This window comes from Gorilla gorilla, chromosome 4 (assembly GCF_029281585.2).
Source record: "Gorilla gorilla gorilla isolate KB3781 chromosome 4, NHGRI_mGorGor1-v2.1_pri, whole genome shotgun sequence".
Lineage (NCBI taxonomy): Eukaryota > Metazoa > Chordata > Mammalia > Primates > Hominidae > Gorilla > Gorilla gorilla.
Window position 1 is genome coordinate 22,821,772 of NC_073228.2, and position 17,026 is coordinate 22,838,797.

The 17,026-nt window shown below is 34.3% G+C and overlaps 1 protein-coding gene across 1 annotated transcript in view; it reads left to right on the forward strand.

The window, feature by feature from the left end:
- Positions 1 to 17,026, forward strand: part of ABCA10 (ATP binding cassette subfamily A member 10) — an 80,914-nt gene that overhangs the window by 59,184 nt on the left and 4,704 nt on the right. The window contains exons 26-34 of the mRNA XM_063706150.1: positions 4,676 to 4,795; positions 5,605 to 5,685; positions 12,815 to 12,903; positions 13,814 to 13,937; positions 14,605 to 14,722; positions 15,407 to 15,498; positions 15,724 to 15,902; positions 16,187 to 16,262; positions 16,334 to 16,428. Coding sequence (XP_063562220.1) covers positions 4,676 to 4,795; positions 5,605 to 5,685; positions 12,815 to 12,903; positions 13,814 to 13,937; positions 14,605 to 14,722; positions 15,407 to 15,498; positions 15,724 to 15,902; positions 16,187 to 16,262; positions 16,334 to 16,428 — 974 coding nt within the window. The remainder of the gene's footprint in view (positions 1 to 4,675; positions 4,796 to 5,604; positions 5,686 to 12,814; positions 12,904 to 13,813; positions 13,938 to 14,604; positions 14,723 to 15,406; positions 15,499 to 15,723; positions 15,903 to 16,186; positions 16,263 to 16,333; positions 16,429 to 17,026) is intronic.

Here is a 17,026-nt window from a genome sequence, read left to right on the forward strand (position 1 = left end):
TACATATCATATTTATATATCAACTTGTCCATATCATTATCTCACTGCTTTGCAGTGCTACCTTTGTTGTCAATCAAGACTATTCCTGGCCTTTCTGATTTCTTCCATTAATCTGTTTTTCTATTTGTACATCAATACCATGCTGTCTCAATTATGGTAGCTTTATTTGAGAGAGCAAACCTTCCCACCTTGTTCTTTTTTAAGTATCTTGGCTGTTTTTGATTCTTTGCATTTGCGTGCACTTTTTAGAATCTTCTTGTCAAATTCCACAAGAAGTGATATTAATTGGGATTGCATTGAATCTATAAATTACTTTGGGGGATAAATGATATCTTTACATAGTGAATCTTCCAGTTCACAAATGTCTGCTTCTCTGTTTTAGGCTTTTAGAAACATCTGTTTTGTATATATAAGTTCATGGTATCCAGTACATTATATATTGACTTGATGTATGGACAGTTGACTGATACAATATCCCTTAGGAAAGTATAATGATTAAGAATTTTGGCTCTAGAGTTAGATAGCCCCCGGTTTTAATCCTCAATGGTCTGGCACTTAGTAGCTATAAGAAATTTAACACATTATTTCAGTTCTTTTGAGGTTCAGTTATTTAAACATCAGAATATATGTATAATAACAGTAGTACTTTCTAGTGTTTTAGGATTGAGATTTTAAAAGAGCATAAACTATTATAGTGCTGGTAAACTGCTCATTAAAATATTTGATAAATAGTAAATGTTCGTGAAGTACTCAATAGGAATTATTATCCTCTTCTTCTGTATTAGTCTGTTTTCACACTGCTGATAAAGATATACCCAAGATTACAAAGAGGCTTAATGGAGAACTCACAGTTCCATGTGGCTGGGGAAGCCTCACAATCATGGCAGAAGGCAAGGAGGAGCAAGTCACATCTTACATGGATGGCAGTAGGCAAAGAGAGAGCTTGTGCAGGGCAACTCCTGTTTTGAAAACCATCAGATCTTGTTGGTCCCATCCACTATCATGAGAACAGCACAGGAAAGACCTGCCATCATAACTCAGTCATCTCCCACTGGGTCCCTTCCACAACACATGGGAATTATGGGAGCTACAAGATGAGATTTGGTTGGGAGACAGAGCCAAACCGTGTCATCTTCCTTTTCTTCCTCCAATTTTATTCCTGTAACTACAGTAACTATTTAACAAAGTGTTTTGTATCAACTGCACTGTTAATATGCATATTTTTTGATTATTTGGTGACTAAAAACAGAGAAATAGAAATCCTCCTTATTCTTTGCCCTTCCCAATATTTATTCGTTCATTCATATTGATTGTATCTTCCTATGTGCCAGATACTTTGCTTGGGATATAACCATGAACCAAGCAAATTTTCTGCAATCAGAGGACTTACATTCAATGGAATATAAAAGAGAATGATTCCTGTTCAAATCACAATATATTTGACCCTTGAACAATGTCGGAGTAAGAGGCACCAACCCCCTACCCCCATGCAATTGAAAATTCATGTGTAACTTTTGACTCTCTAAAACTTAACTACTTGTAGCCTATTGTTGACTGAAATCTTACTGATAACATAGTTGCTTAACGTGTATTTTGTATATATATATTATATACTGTATTCTCACAATAAAGTAAGCTAGAGAAAAGAAAATGTTATTAAGAAAGTCATAAGAAAGATATATTTACTATTCATTAAGTAGAGGTGGATTATCATTCTTGGTCTTCATTCTTGTTGTCTTCATATTAAGTAGGCCAAGAAGGAAGAGAAGGTAGAGCAGGAGTTGGTCTTGCTGTCTTAGGGGTGTCAGAGGTGAAAGAGGTGGAAGAGGTGGAAGGGGAGGCGGGAGAGACAGACACACTTGGTGTAACTTTAGAGAAATATATTATAATTTCTGTCTTACTTTTTGCTTTTTTATTTCTCCAAAAATATCTCCATATAGCTCCAATCCTTTTCCCTCTGTTTGCTTTTGTTTCAGTGCCTGTATCATAGAAGATTCCATGTCATAAAATAAGTCAAAAGGAGCCTTGAATAATCAGAATCCTTCTTTCAGGTTGTCTAATGTCAATTCTTTTTCTGGCACTGCTTCTTCTACATCTTCTTTCTCATCATCTGGCAGTGGAAACCCTCCTTTCCATCAAATTGTCTTGTGTTAATTTCTCTGGTGTGGTGTCTATTAGTTATTGAATTTCTCCAAGATCTAGGTCTTGAAACCCTTCACTCTCCACCCTATTTGCCCTATCTACAATCTCTTTTTTATTTCCGTGTTTAGTTCTATTGTAAATCCTGTGAAGTCATGCACAACATCTGGACACAATTTTCTTCAGCAGCAATTATATTGTTTCAGGCTTGATGGCTTTCACAGCTCTTTCTATAACAATGGCATCTCCAATGGTGGAATCCTTCCAGACTTTCATGATGTTCTCTCTATTGGGTTCTCTTCTATGATGTTGACAATCCTTTCCATAGAGTACTGTGTGTAATGAGCCTGAAAAGTTCTTATGACCCCTGATGTAGAGGTTGGATTAGAGATGTGTTTGGGAGCAAGCAGACCGCTTTGTTGCCATCAGTGTTGAACTCACATGGTTCTGGGTTAGCAAGGGTGCTGTCCAGTAGCAAAATAACTTTAAAAGGCAGTTCCTTACTGGCAAGATACTTGCTGACTTTAGGGACAAAGCATCCATGGAACTAATCCAGAAAAAGGGTTCTCATTGTCCAGGCCTTCTTGTTGTATAACCAAAAGACTGGCAGTTGGTGTTTATCTTTTCCCTTCAAGTCTTGAGTGTTATCAGCTTTTATAGATAATGGCAGTACTGATCATCAACCCAACTGCATTTGCACAAATAGCCTATCCTTTTCTACCTTAAATCCTGGTGCTTGATTCTGTTTTCTACTAATCAGTGTCCTTTGTGGCATTTTTCCCCCCAGAATAGGGCACTTCCATCTGTATTAAAAACGCGTTCAGGCAGATATACTTACTCTTCAATGATTTTATTAATAGCATCTGGGAGCTTGTCTGCTGCCTCTTGATTGGCAGAAGCTGCTTTCTCTGTTATCTTGACATTTTTTAAGTTAAACCTCTTTCTAAAATTAACAAAGCATCCTTTGAGGGCATTACATTTTCCAGCTTTAGATCTTTAACCTTTTATTTAAGTTGTCATATAATGACTTCACTTTTTCTCAAATTGTATTAAAGCCTATAGGTATAAAAGTTGGATCATCAATGTGAGATAAAAAAGTATTTCAAAAAAATTGCAAGGTTTTTGTGCCTGCTGGTGTGGCTACAGTGACAGATGCATAAATATCCTTTTCTTATTTTACAACGATCCTTACACTGGATTTATTTATTTCGAAATGGCAGGCAACTGCAACTGCAGACCCCAATCTATGGTACATATCAAGCAATTCAACTTTTTTTTTTTTTTGTAATGTCATGACTTTTCTCTGCTTCTTGGGAGAACTTCTGGAATCACTAGTGGCAATTCCTAGGACCTATGGTATTATTCAAAGTTTATGGTATTGCACTAAACACAATGAAAGATCTGCAAGAACCATGAGAAGCCACTTTTTACTGAGATATGCCATTTGCTTGAGAGTAAGATGATTAGCCTCACACAGCATTTTAAGGGAATATTTACAACACTTGAGCTCATCACAGTAGCAACATGAGGTGACTACAAAATTATTACAGTAGTACAGTGTGTTCTACAGTTAATTTTATGCAGTCATGATTTAATTCTGCATCTTTATGTTTACATTTTTCTTGATTGCTAATGGCAACATGTATGGTATGTAAGAGTTTCTATGCATGTTTTGATATAGTTTAACTTTTCATAATAGATTTGTTTATAGTTTACAGTGGTAAATGACAAAATAGACTAATATCTACATATATTTTATGCATTCATGATATACCTAATTTTTCTTTTTTTTCAATATGTCTAGACGATGTGGTTCATCTGTGAGGTTTTCAAATTGTCACAAATCTTCCCCCAAATTTCTAACATATTTATTGAAAAAAATCCACCTACAATAAACTAATGTTATTCAAGAGTTAACTGTATATACTCTTTGGAATGTCATATGAATTTTGAATGGCAGAAGAATTGGAGCCAGGGAGCCATTTTAGGAAATGACTAACAGTCTGAGTGGGGATATGGGCTGCCCTTTAAAGTGACAACCATATAATTTACCTCTGGGAATGTTCTAAACTGTTCAATATTCCTACCTTGGATATCAAGACTGATAATTCTTACATTTCTCTGACAGCTTAGATATGGCAATAAACACCAACCTCAAAGTTTATTTTGCCTTTTAAGTTCCCAAGTCATATCATCAGTTAATTCTTCACTGTATCCTTGTACTGAAAACATATTAAGATTTATTATAATAGACAAAATAAATAATGTTATATCACCTTCTTTTATTGTTGCTGTTTATCCCTACTGGGTAGTGCAAAATCTTTAAGGTATTTATGACAGACCTTATTGTAATCCTGTGTTTTAGTTGCAGTGAAAGTTTGAGACTTCCTAAAGAGGATATCCTAAGAATATTTCTATCTGTGAGGTAAAAGTTGAAAATGGCAGTATCTCCCAGGAAAACAGGTTATTCACAGGAAATATCTTAAGATATCAAATATAACTGAGAAAATTATAATACTTCTGGGTTTTTTTCTAGATCTTAATATGTGTATCCACAATTATGGTATCAACTCAATATGAAAAACTCAACTTAATTTTGTGCATGATTTTCATACCTTCCTTCACTTTGCTGGGGTATGTCATGTTATTGATCCAGGTAAGCAGTGTTACCTACTGTGTCTCCAGTCTTGACCTTGTAGCCCATTAATAAAATCCTTACCCATTGTCGGAACAGGTGCATTTATAAAATTTTGAAGTTATTCGATGCTGATAAATTCTAAAAATAAGATTTTAAAGCTGTATAAAATTGAAAGCTGTCAAATTTGCTGAGATCACTATTCATACTAGCAGGAAGAGGGTCAATCCATGCAGAAATACAGCAGGAAGCCCAACCGTGGTTTATGAATTCCAGAGGTGATTCTGAGACAGGACTAAAACTTTTCCATTGTTATAAAACATGCTCTCTTGTGGTGAATCCATCTTGCCAGGGGATAGAAGTTTTTCGTTTCAATGTTGATCAATGTCTAAAATCTTATTGGGCTTATTGATTGCATACTACTTAGTGTCAATAAATTGCTTTTGGAGTGTATGACTTGTGAGTGAGGGAAAGAAAACATGATTCTATTAACCACTTCTGACAGAAACTAAATACCACTGAGAATTTTGGGGAACTGTGGGCAAATCTTGCCTACTTCATAGTTCTGTACTTTGTCACTCCCACTAAAAAGAAACTTGGAAATCCCTATTACATACAATTGGAAAATAAACAGTGTTGGAGGTCATAACTAAGGGAAGATGTCAGGTCATCAGTAGACTTTAGCATCAGAAAACAACTCTTCTCATCTCAATTCATGGAATACTTACTGTTGTCCCATAGAACAGCAAGTATAATGTGGGTGTATTTAATGTGTAAGTTTTATATTTATAGAGAAACTTGCATTTAACTGTTGGTGGGTTTTTTTTCAGCTCGACTTTATGAGAAACTTGGACAGTCTGGACAATAGAATAAATGAAGTCAATAAAACCATTCTTTTAACAACCTTAATAGTAAGGAACATTTTCTACCTAAATATATATATATATATATATATTGCATAAGATTCATAGCCCCGTGAAATCTTATTCAAGGTATGCCAAATTTAAATGTCTTAAAATACCCACTCTTTCTGTATTTTCCATTCCAATATAATGGCAGTAAGAACTAAAGATTTTTTAAAATAGAGTCACAGATAATATAATACATACTAGAACATTTAAAGGTTTGGTTGCTGTTATTGTGATAGACATTGTTGATATGTATCCAAAGACAATTTGAGGCAGTATGTAAGAAATGCAGCATATGGTGTATGGCTCAGAATCAAGTAAATATGTATTAATAACTAATTTGAATAATGAGGAGGAAAGGAGAAAAATTAAATGAAATTTTATAGTGGGGAAAGACAATGAAACAAAATATAAATGTTATTTCTGTGTATTATGGTAAATGAGGCAGAAGGAGGAAACATACTCTTGTTTGCACACCTCTTGTTTCCTCTTTAATAGCAGAACAGCAGTTTATCAAGGAAGAAACCTCTAAATTTGTTTTGATTTATAAACTTTTATACATTTTTACCTGGGTCTTTGTATAATGAATGTATATTTTTCCTGTTTTGTAAATACATGCAGAGATGTCCCATATATAGTCATTTTTAATTGACCATTGAATTCTAAAGGCATACAGTTGTCCAGCTGGGGAATATATGTTCATTGCAACTCTGACACAGCAAACAAACCCTGGAACCTTCAAGACTTAATAAGGATTTATTTTTCAAATAAATTCTGTTGTGTATTTGGCTGCCCACCTCCATTTGGTGGCTGTGCTTTTTGACACCCCTCAATCTTCAGGGTTGCCTTTGCAGTGGAAGAAAAGGTTAGAACATTAGACAAGATGGGACTCCAAAATCCTCATGGGAAAATGGAACTAAAAGTTGAAAATAAAAAAATATAAATTTTGGCCAGGCGCAGTGACTCACGCCTGTAATCCCAGCGCTTTGGGAAGCCGAGGCGGGTGGACCACCTGAGGTCAGGAGTTCAAGACCAGCCTGGGCAACATGGTGAAACCCCATCTCTACTAAAAATACAAAAATTAGCTGGGCGTGGTGGCATGTGCCTGTAATTCCAGCTACTAGGGAGGCTGAGGCAGGAGAATCGATTGAGCCAGGAGATGGAGGTTGCAGTGAGCTGAGATTGTGCCATTGCACTCCAGCCTCGGCAACAGAAAGAGACTCCGTCTCATTTATTTATTTATTTATTTATTTATTTATATGTATATATGTAATTTTTTCAACATAAACCCCATCAAAGTGAGGACACTTTTGTAAGCAATGATACCAATCATTTAGTTCATTCCTACAGAACTGAGGATCCTGGGAATTTAACCTTGTCATTGAAGTATCTTTTACGTTATTAACTGAACAAAAATGGGTGCCATTTACATATATTTTAAGATTAGGAAACAAAAAGAATTCAGAAGGAGCCAAATCAGAACTGTAGGTGGATACCCCTCAATAATTTCCCAAAGGAACTCTCACAGAATTGCCCTTGTTTGATGAGAGAAATGAGCAGGAACATTGCCATGATGGAGAAGGACCTTCTAGTAAAGATTTCCTGGATGTTTGTCTAACTTTGTCAAAACACTCTCATAATAAGCAGATGTTATCATTCTTTGTCCCTCCAGAAAGTCAACAAACAAAATGCCCTGAGCATCCAAAAAACTGTTGCCCATGACCTTTGCTGTTGACTAATTCACTTTTGCTTTAACTGGACCCACTTCTACCTTTTGGTAGCCATTGTTTTGATTGTGATTTGTCTTCAGAATCATACTGGTAAAGCCATGTTTTATTTCCTGTAAACAGTTATTCAAAAAAATTGCTTCAGAATCTCGATCCCATGTGTTTAAAATCTCCATTGAATGCTCTGCTCTTGTCTTCTGCTAACCTGGGCACAACAGTTTTGTCCTGCACTAAGTAGAAAGTTTGATTAACTTTAATTTTTCAATCGGAATTATGTGAATTGAATCAGTTGAGATGTCTGTGATTTGACTGTTGTTTCTGCTGTTAATTGTCAGTTCTCTTCAATTAGGAGATGAAAGAGATGAATTTTTTCCTCTCAAATTAATGTGGATGGTCTGCTGCTATAGGACTTATTTTCAACATTGTCTTGTTCCTTCTTAAAACCACTTAACCATCTGTAAGTTGCTAATTTCTTTGGGCCATTGCCCTCATAAACTTTTTTACAGCATCGATGATTTCACCATTCTTCCTTCCAAGCTTCTCCATACACTTGATGTTTGTTCTTGCTTCAGTTTTAGCAGAATTCATGTTCTGATAGGGGCTCTTTTCAAATGAATGTACCTATTTTCAAATGAATGTACCCTTCTTAGTACCTCAAACCAGATCCTGTTCAAACATGTTATAAGAAGTTAGGATGAGTTTATTTTGTTGCCCCCCAAATTTGAAATCCACACATAGGTTTTTCATCATATGAATTTTTCATGGTATTTTTGAAGTCCCCTCGTTTTAATGGCCAGGCCTAGAAGCGGCTTTCATCACATCCCACCACATTATACTTCATGGCTATTTACCTATTTGTTTCTAGTCAGTGACCTGTGGTGGTAAAAACAACTGCAATTATTTTTCACATATAAGTTTTTTCAGCTTTTCAAATTGTAATAAAAAGACACGTAACATAAAATTTACCATCCTTATGATTTTTAAATGTATAGTTCAGTTTTTTAAGCATATTCACAATGTTGTGAGAAGAATCTCCAGAACTTTTAATCTTGTAAATCTGAAACTGTATAGCCATTAAACAATTTCCCTTTTCCCCTTTGCCCAAACCGGTAATCACCATTCTACTTTCTGCTTCTATAAATTTTACTACTTTATATATCTTATATACATGAAATCATAAAGTATCTGTCTTTTTGTGACTAGCTTATTTCACTCTGTATAATGTTCTCAAGGTTTATCCATGTTGAGACATATGTCAAGATTTCACTCCTTTTTAAGGTTGAATAATATTGAATTGTATGTATATACCATAATTTTAAAAATCTATTCATTCTGTCAATAAACATTTGCATTACTTCTACCTCTTGGCTATTGTAAGCTATGAACTTGGGTGTGTTAATCTCTCTTCAAGATGCTACTTTCAGTTCTTCTGGATAAATACCCAGAAGTGGGAGTGCTGAATTATATGGTAGTTCTAGTTTTATTTTTTGAGGAACCTCCATACTGTTTTCCATAGAAATTGCACCATTTTGCAGTGTCACCAACAGTGTACAAGAGTTCCAATTTCTCCACATCCTTACCAACACTTATTTTTTTATATAGTAGTCATCCTAATGGATGTGAGGTGGTATGCCATTGTGGTTTTCATTTGCGTTTCATTGACATTTAACGTTGGCCATTTATATATCTTCTTTGGAGAAATATTTATTCAAGTTATTTGGTTTTTTGTTTGTTTGTTTGTTTTTCTGGAGTCTTGCTCTGTCACCAGGCTGGAGTGCAGTGGTGCAATCTCGGCTCTCTGCAACCTCCGCCTCTTGGGTTCAAGTGATTCTCCTGCTTCAGCCTCCTGAATAGCTGGGACTATGGGTGCATGCTACCACACTTAGCTAATTGTTGTATTTTTAGTAGAGAGGGGGTTTCACCATGTTGGCCAGGATGGTCTCAATCTCCTGACCTCATGATTCACCTGCCTCAGCCTCCCAAAGTGCTGGGATTGCAGGCATGAGCCACCGTGCCCGGCCATTATTTGCCCATTTTTAAATTGGGTTATTTGAATTTTTGTTGTTATTGAGTTGTAGGAGTTTTAAAAATATATTCTGAATATTAACTCCTTATCAGATATATGATTTGAAAATGTTTTCTTGTATTCTGTAGGTTATCTTTTCACCATGTCAGTTGTGTCCTTTGATGCACAGAATATTTTAATTTGATGCAAACACGTTTGTCTATTTTTGGTTTTGTTGTTTGTGTTTTTAGTGTCGTATTGAATAAATCGCTGTCTAGTCCAATTTTATGAAGTTTTTTTCTATGAGTTTTATAGTTTTAGGTCTTCCATTTAGGTCTTTGATCCATTTTGAGTTAATTTTGTGTATAATATAAGGCCTCCACTTCATTCTTTTACATATTGACATCAGTTTTCTTAGCACTATTTGTTGAAGAGATTGTCTTTTTCACATTGAGTGGTCTTGGCACCCTTGTTGAAGATTATTTGAGCATATATGGGAGGGTTTATTTCTGGGCTTTCTATTCTATTCCATTGGTCTATTTTAAAATAAAAATTTTATAGCTGATTTATTTAGTTTATTGTCTCCCTTTTTAATGTAATGATGGCCACATTAAGGCAATTTGGAACAACTTGGGAATGATTTTATTTTGAAAAATTATTTTACTGGATATACAATTTTTGGATACATTTTTTTCTTTCAGTTCTTTGATTACATCATCACACTTTCTCCTGGCCTCCATTGTTTCTGAAGAGAAGAAATTGTATTGTTACTTCTCTCTGAGTGATGAGTCCTCTCCCACTTACTGTTTTCTCTGCCTTTGATTTTCAGCAATCCGACTCTGATGTGTCTAGATATGGATCTTGTTGTAATTATCTTACCTATGATTTGTTAAGCTCCTTGAATGTGTATATGAATATTTTTTAAAACAAATTTTGGAAGTTTTGGGCCATCATTTCTTAAAAAAAATTTTCTGTTCTTTCTCTCTCCCCTATCTTTTTGGAACTACCATTACATATATTTGGTATGCTTGATAATCTTTGAGGCTCTGTTTATTTATTGCTCATCATTTTTCTGTCTGTTCTTCAGATCAATTATATAATAGGAAGTCTGTATTTGAATCATTTTACTTTAATTTTTGAAATATGACTTTATTTAGTTTAGTGAATGTATAGTAGCTTTTGTACATCTTTGATAACACTCAAAACCAATTTCTGTTAACTAATTTTTTTTTTCTGAATGTGGGTCACCCTTTCCTGTTTTATAATTTTTGCTGTTTCTTAAAATACTTAAATGTTTAATCCTCTGGATATATTTTATGATTTGTTTTTAGATATAGACTAACCTTTGTATTTTAAGTTTTTCCAAAAAAGGGCATTTAGTTATCTCAGTGCCATTTATGAATACTCCATTTTATGTCTTCCAACATGAAATGACATCTTTATCAGTATTAAATTTGCTTATATCTATGGACCGATTGTGTTGATATTCTCCCTATTGATCCATTTGTTTACATCAGTGTCAGGACTACATTGTTTTAATTATGGTAGCTTTATATATTTTGATCAATTCAAAATGATACGTATGTCCTATCATCCTAATTTTTCAAAACTTTTCTATTTTCCTACTCAATTTTATTGATGAAAATTAGAATGCAGTCAAGTGCCAGAAACTGGTATGTGGACTTTTATGGACATTATTGTTAATGTTTGTTTTGCTAGAGCAGTATTTGTGAGTTGAAAATATTTATGTTTAAAGGTTTATCTGCATTTAAGGTTTATTTTGTATACTTTAATATTTTATTTTATATTTTTACTTTATTTCCCTTTTGTGTATATTCAGTTACACTTATTTATGTATTTATTTATTTGCCATAAAATTTTGTTCCCATTGCACGTTCTAGCTAGGTTTCTATACAAAAATATAAAATTCTTGTACAATTATCTTATATCAGTTTACCTTACTGAATTTTCTTATTTCCAATTTTTTTTCAGATTTTTATCTTGCATTTTCTGGTGAAACAACCATGTTATGAAATAATTATATTTTTATTTTGAAAATATATACTGCATTATATATTCTTGCTTTATGACATTGGCTTGAATCTCTAAAAATCATCCACTAACACTAACACTGTTGCAAGAAGGCATCCTTACATTGTTTCTGATTTTACTGAGAATTTTCTTAGTGCTTAACCATTATCATCATAGTAACTTTTAAAAATATAAACTATTTATCTTACTAAATCCCTCAATTCCTGAGTTACTGAGAGCTTTTGTCTTTTGTTTGTTTCTAGTATTTATCAAGAATGAATCTGGAATCTTCTCAAAGCCTGTGAGCCTCTGTTAAGAATGATTAATTTATTTTAAATAAAACCATTAAAAATTAATAAATTTTATTTTATATTCTGTAATGTTTAAGAAATCTCCCCATCCCTAAGGTCAAGAAGATATTATTTTATATTATTTTCTAAAATATTTATATTTCCCTTTCACATTTATGTCTTCAATCATCTAAAATTCATTTTTTTTTTCCTGTGGGCTTGTTTTATTTCTATCTTTAAGGATGTCCAGTTGTCCCAGCAGTTGAGACAACTGTTTATTGAAAAGTCTGTGCCTTTCCCATTGATATTCAGAGCTACTTGTATTCATATATCAGTTGCCTATATATGTAGAGTCTGTTTCTGGGATAACTATTACATTTTGTTTGCTTCTGTCAAGTTCACAGGGACACTACCAGTCTGGTACTATGTTAAATCATGTCCTAGGCTTGAGGTTTTGTTTTGACCATCCAGCAGTGTGAATTTGGGCTCCAAGTCTGTGTAAAAGCTGGCTTGTATTTCCACCTTCACTTTCTCTTTCCATGATGAGCACTCAAGGCAATGATGTTAGCAATATCCTGAGGGTTCTTTTCACCCCTCACTAAAAATATAACCCTTCGAGGTCCATCCTTTATTAGAGAAAGAGTGACCTATCTACCCCTTACTTGGGGAAGACTCTCTGCTTCAACAGTTTCTTCTGTCTTCTGCTCCTGGACATGGCATGAAAATGGAAGTTTGAGTATTTCAAGGATAAAGAATAACTCTAGGACAAGAGTTGCTTTGGGGCTAAACCTATCTCCTGTATTCATTTAGATTTGGCTTTAAAAGCCCATACTATTTTATTAGCTCTTCTATGCTTTTTAAAAGTTTTTAAAAAAATTAATGTGGGCTCTTTAATTCTTTCTCAGTGGGAGGGTGAGTTTGAATAAACCTTTCTTCCACATGAGAAGTATTTTACAAGTTGCTTGTCAAATTTATAAGAAAATGATCAAATCTTCTGTGACAAAAAAATGGACAAATATTGACCATTGAGTGTGAATGCCGTGGTGATGCTAATTCTGATTATTTTTCTTTTCTTTTAGCCATACCTTCAGAGTGTTATTTTCCTTTTTGTCATAAGGTGTCTGGAAATGAAGTATGGAAATGAAATAATGAATAAAGACCCAGTTTTCAGATTGGGAAAATATTAATTGAGATCTGAATGTAATCTAAATATTTAGTCTTTTTAAATTTATAATTTCATTTATTTATTTGTTTGTTTTTGTTTTTGAAAATAGAAACAGGGTTTCAGGTTGGGAGAATACTAATTGAGATCTGAATGTAATTTAAATATTTAATCTTTTTAAATTTATAATTTTATTTGTTTTTATTTTTGAAAATAGAGACAGGATCTTGCTATATTGCTCAGATTGGTCTCAAACCCCTGACCTCAAGTAATCCTCCTGTTGTGATCTTAAATATTTAGTCTTTATTGCAGTACATTTAACATCAGTTTATTAAAATGGATTTACTACCCAACACTTGGCTAAGCATATTGCACAGTGCTATTTTCAGAAAAAGAAAACAGAATTAGATTGGATGCAGGGATAGTTTCTAAGTCATAGGTTCTGATTTTAGGCAAGATAAGTTTTTGTCCTGTACATGTCTGTAAGTAGTGTTTAAGCATCAAAGCTTGCTTTTCTCCTGGTTGTGGCCATTATGGGTCCCTAAGGAGAAGGTACAGTAAAAACTGGTTCCATATAAAACCAGTTAGGATGATCTTTTATGAGGAATGTGGTCATGATCTGGATGGTGACAGACTAAAAGACCCGTATGTCTACATTTGAGTGATTTAAAAGAACGAAGTGACAGAGCCAGTTGACAGATAGGATACAATGTTTTAAAGAGAAGAAATAGTCAAAGAATATTTCAAGGGACTTGGCTACCGGAGGTGTTATTACTGCCAAGAAAAATCTTGTAGGTAATAAATTAATGATGTGATAGTCTTTTTTAAAAAGGATAATAATTTAATTATAGGGGTTTACATTTTCTTAACAGTTGTACAGCCAAAATTGCATTTTTATGTTATTTTATTTCCTCTGTAGAATCTCTCCACGGAGTAGAGAAACTCATCCCAATCCAGAAGAGCCCAAAGAAGAAGATGAAGATGTTCAAGCTGAAAGAGTCCAAGCAGCAAATGCACTCACTGCTCCAAACTTGGAGGAGGTGAACAGCAGGGATTAGACCCTTAATAAAATGCTCAGATAGTTTGTCCTCTAGAATTGATGAGATGTTGGTTTTTATTTTGAAAAGCTCTTTAGTTTCTTTAATATTTCTATTTATAGCTTATATTCAAATTATTCTCTTTAAAAGTAACTACCCTGTCCTCATTCTTTTAATTTTTTCTTCTTCAGTTTTCTGTGGGCCTTACTCTTCCAGCTCCTCATTCATCAGTGTAATCAACAAGTTCTCAAATTTTTAAATCAATTTTAGCAAAATCGCACATTTTTCAAGAGTTGCAATTTCATTTTGTATTATAGTATGCTTGTAATATTAATAACTGAATAGCATATGAACAAGAGCAAATGAATTTACAATGCATGGAAATCAATAAGGAATAAACTGGGAATGAAATTGTGGAAAGGGCAAAGATAGCTGCTAGCATAATGCAAAGGGAATGTATTTGATTAGGAATTAATTTTATTAGTAGTTGATTAAGTAGCCCTTATTTATGAACATACATTTGGGTATTTTATTTGAAAAAAGAGGCTAAAGCTCTTCAGCCTGGCATTAAATTTAGTTGGGTTTATAGACTAGGGAATGGAAAATAAAACATCAATTCGTAAAATATCTGAAATTTAACAGGGAAATCATGCTTTGTCATGTTTTCCAGGAACCAGTCATAACTGCAAGCTGTTTACACAAGGAATATTATGAGACAAAGAAAAGTTGCTTTTCAACAAGAAAGAAGAAAATAGCCATCAGAAATGTTTCCTTTTGTGTTAAAAAAGGTTTGAACAATTGTTCCTTTTATTATTATTATAATGTTCCTTATTCTCTAGATTTAAGACTACGAAGGGGACAAATTTTTATTCATTGAGACTGTTCATATATCCTGGTTAATGTGTAATTATAAAACTTCTTCACATGTCAGCAGATAAGTCTTTTCTACTTCAAAATCATGTCCCAATTCAAATGGCAAGAAACCCAGTCTTGGATTAAGAAGACCCTGATTCTCTGTATTAATGTTGTAATACAGGAGATTTTTCAAGGTGCTAACTAAGCGTTTGTTTCAGAAATGTTATTTTGAGGTGGCCACGGTGGCTCGTGCCTCTAATCCCAATGCTTTGAGAGGCTGAGGCGGGAGGCTTGAGGCCAGGATTTCGAGACCAGCCTGGGCAACATAGCAAGACTCCATCTCTACAAAAAATTTAAAAATTAGCTGGGTGTGGTGGTGCATGCATGTAGTTCTGGCTACCTGGGAGACTGATGCAGGAAGATCGCTTGAGCCCAGGAGATCGAGGCTGCAGCAGGCAATGATTACACCACCACAGTCCAGCCTAGGCAACAGAGCAAAACCCTGTCTCTGAAAAAAAAAAAAGTCATTTTGTTTCAAAATGTTATGCAACCAACCAAGCAATTTTAGATTAGTCAACCTTGAAAATTCAAATATTGATGGTGACTCTTTCTTCCAGGTGAAGTTTTGGGATTACTAGGACACAATGGAGCTGGTAAAAGTACTTCCATTAAAATGATAACTGGGTGCACAAAGCCAACTGCAGGAGTGGTATGTGACATGTGAAGGAAATTTTATTTTAAATATTGATGACATCTTTCTATTATTCCTATCAGTAAATCAAATATCTTTTTAAAAAATAGATGAAAAAATTTATAAAATTTCTCTTGCGTATTCAAAAAATATTGTAGCTTAATGGCCACTTTTATCTCCTTTAGTAGAAGGGGGATTGGAGCAAAAACCAAAGGTGGATCTGACATTCATTGTCTTGTGTAGGTGGTGTTACAAGGCAGCAGAGCATCAGTAAGGCAACAGCATGACAACAGCCTCAAGTTCTTGGGGTACTGCCCTCAGGAGAACTCACTGTGGCCCAAGCTTACAATGAAAGAGCACTTGGAGTTGTATGCAGCTGTGAAAGGACTGGGCAAAGAAGATGGTGCTCTCAGTATTTCACGGTACAGAGAGAAGTCTCACAATTTGTAGCAGGAGGAAGGGGAAAATATGTCATTTCTTCATTATATATTAAAAGGAAATTATAAACAATGTCTTTAAATTTTCATGCAAATAAAATGATTCAAATACCTGAATAAGAACCAAATCATAAGATTTAGCATTTATGAAAACGTTAAGGAAGCTTAAATTTACTATCTAGAATAATAGTGCTTAGAGTTTCCTACAGTTGTTTTAGATAGGTCCATTTGCCATATACTTCATGTATAATCACACTGTTTTTTGTCAGATTGGTGGAAGCTCTTAAGCTCCAGGAACAACTTAAGGCTCCCGTGAAAACTCTATCAGAGGGAATAAAGAGAAAGGTATGGGCCGGGCTCAGGGTTTCCCTGTGCACCCATGGCTGGGTGCCCATGGGCTGTTCCTTGCATTGCAGCTGTGCTTTGTGCTGAGCATCCTGGGGAACCCATCAGTGGTGCTTCTAGATGAGCCGTTCACCGGGATGGACCCTGAGGGGCAGCAGCAAATGTGGTAAGGAGAGTGAATATTAAGTGTCAGAGTCAAGAGAATACCTCTAGGATTTTTTTGTTTTTGTTTTTGTTTTGTTTCTTTGTTACATTTTGCTCCATTAACCTTTGATGTGCACATCTTCTATTATGTAATTCAGTGAAACCTAATATAGCATTCAAAATTCCTGCAGGAGGGAAAAAATAGATATTTTAAGACCCAAATAAACTCGTGATTATATTTGTTTGGATTTCTCTTTCTTATTCCTCTTCCCCCTGTCTTTTTATTTTTCCATTTCATTTTTCAATTATTGAAAGTCATATAGTATGATATTTTTGTATTTTTTACTCCAACTTTTCTACTTTTCTTCCCCAATAGTGCATTATTTTAACCAATACTCTTCTTTTTTATGAAGCCTATTAATATGGTACTATCATTAGGCAATATAACACAATTTTTATTCTTTTTCTCTATGGCAAAGATTTTCTCTTGTAGCCTATTTATTTATTTATTTATTTATTTACTTAATTGTATTACTTGACACAGGGTCTTGCTCCATCACCCAGGCTGGAATGCGGTGGTGCAATCACAGCTCACTGCAGCCTCGACCTCCTGGGCTTAA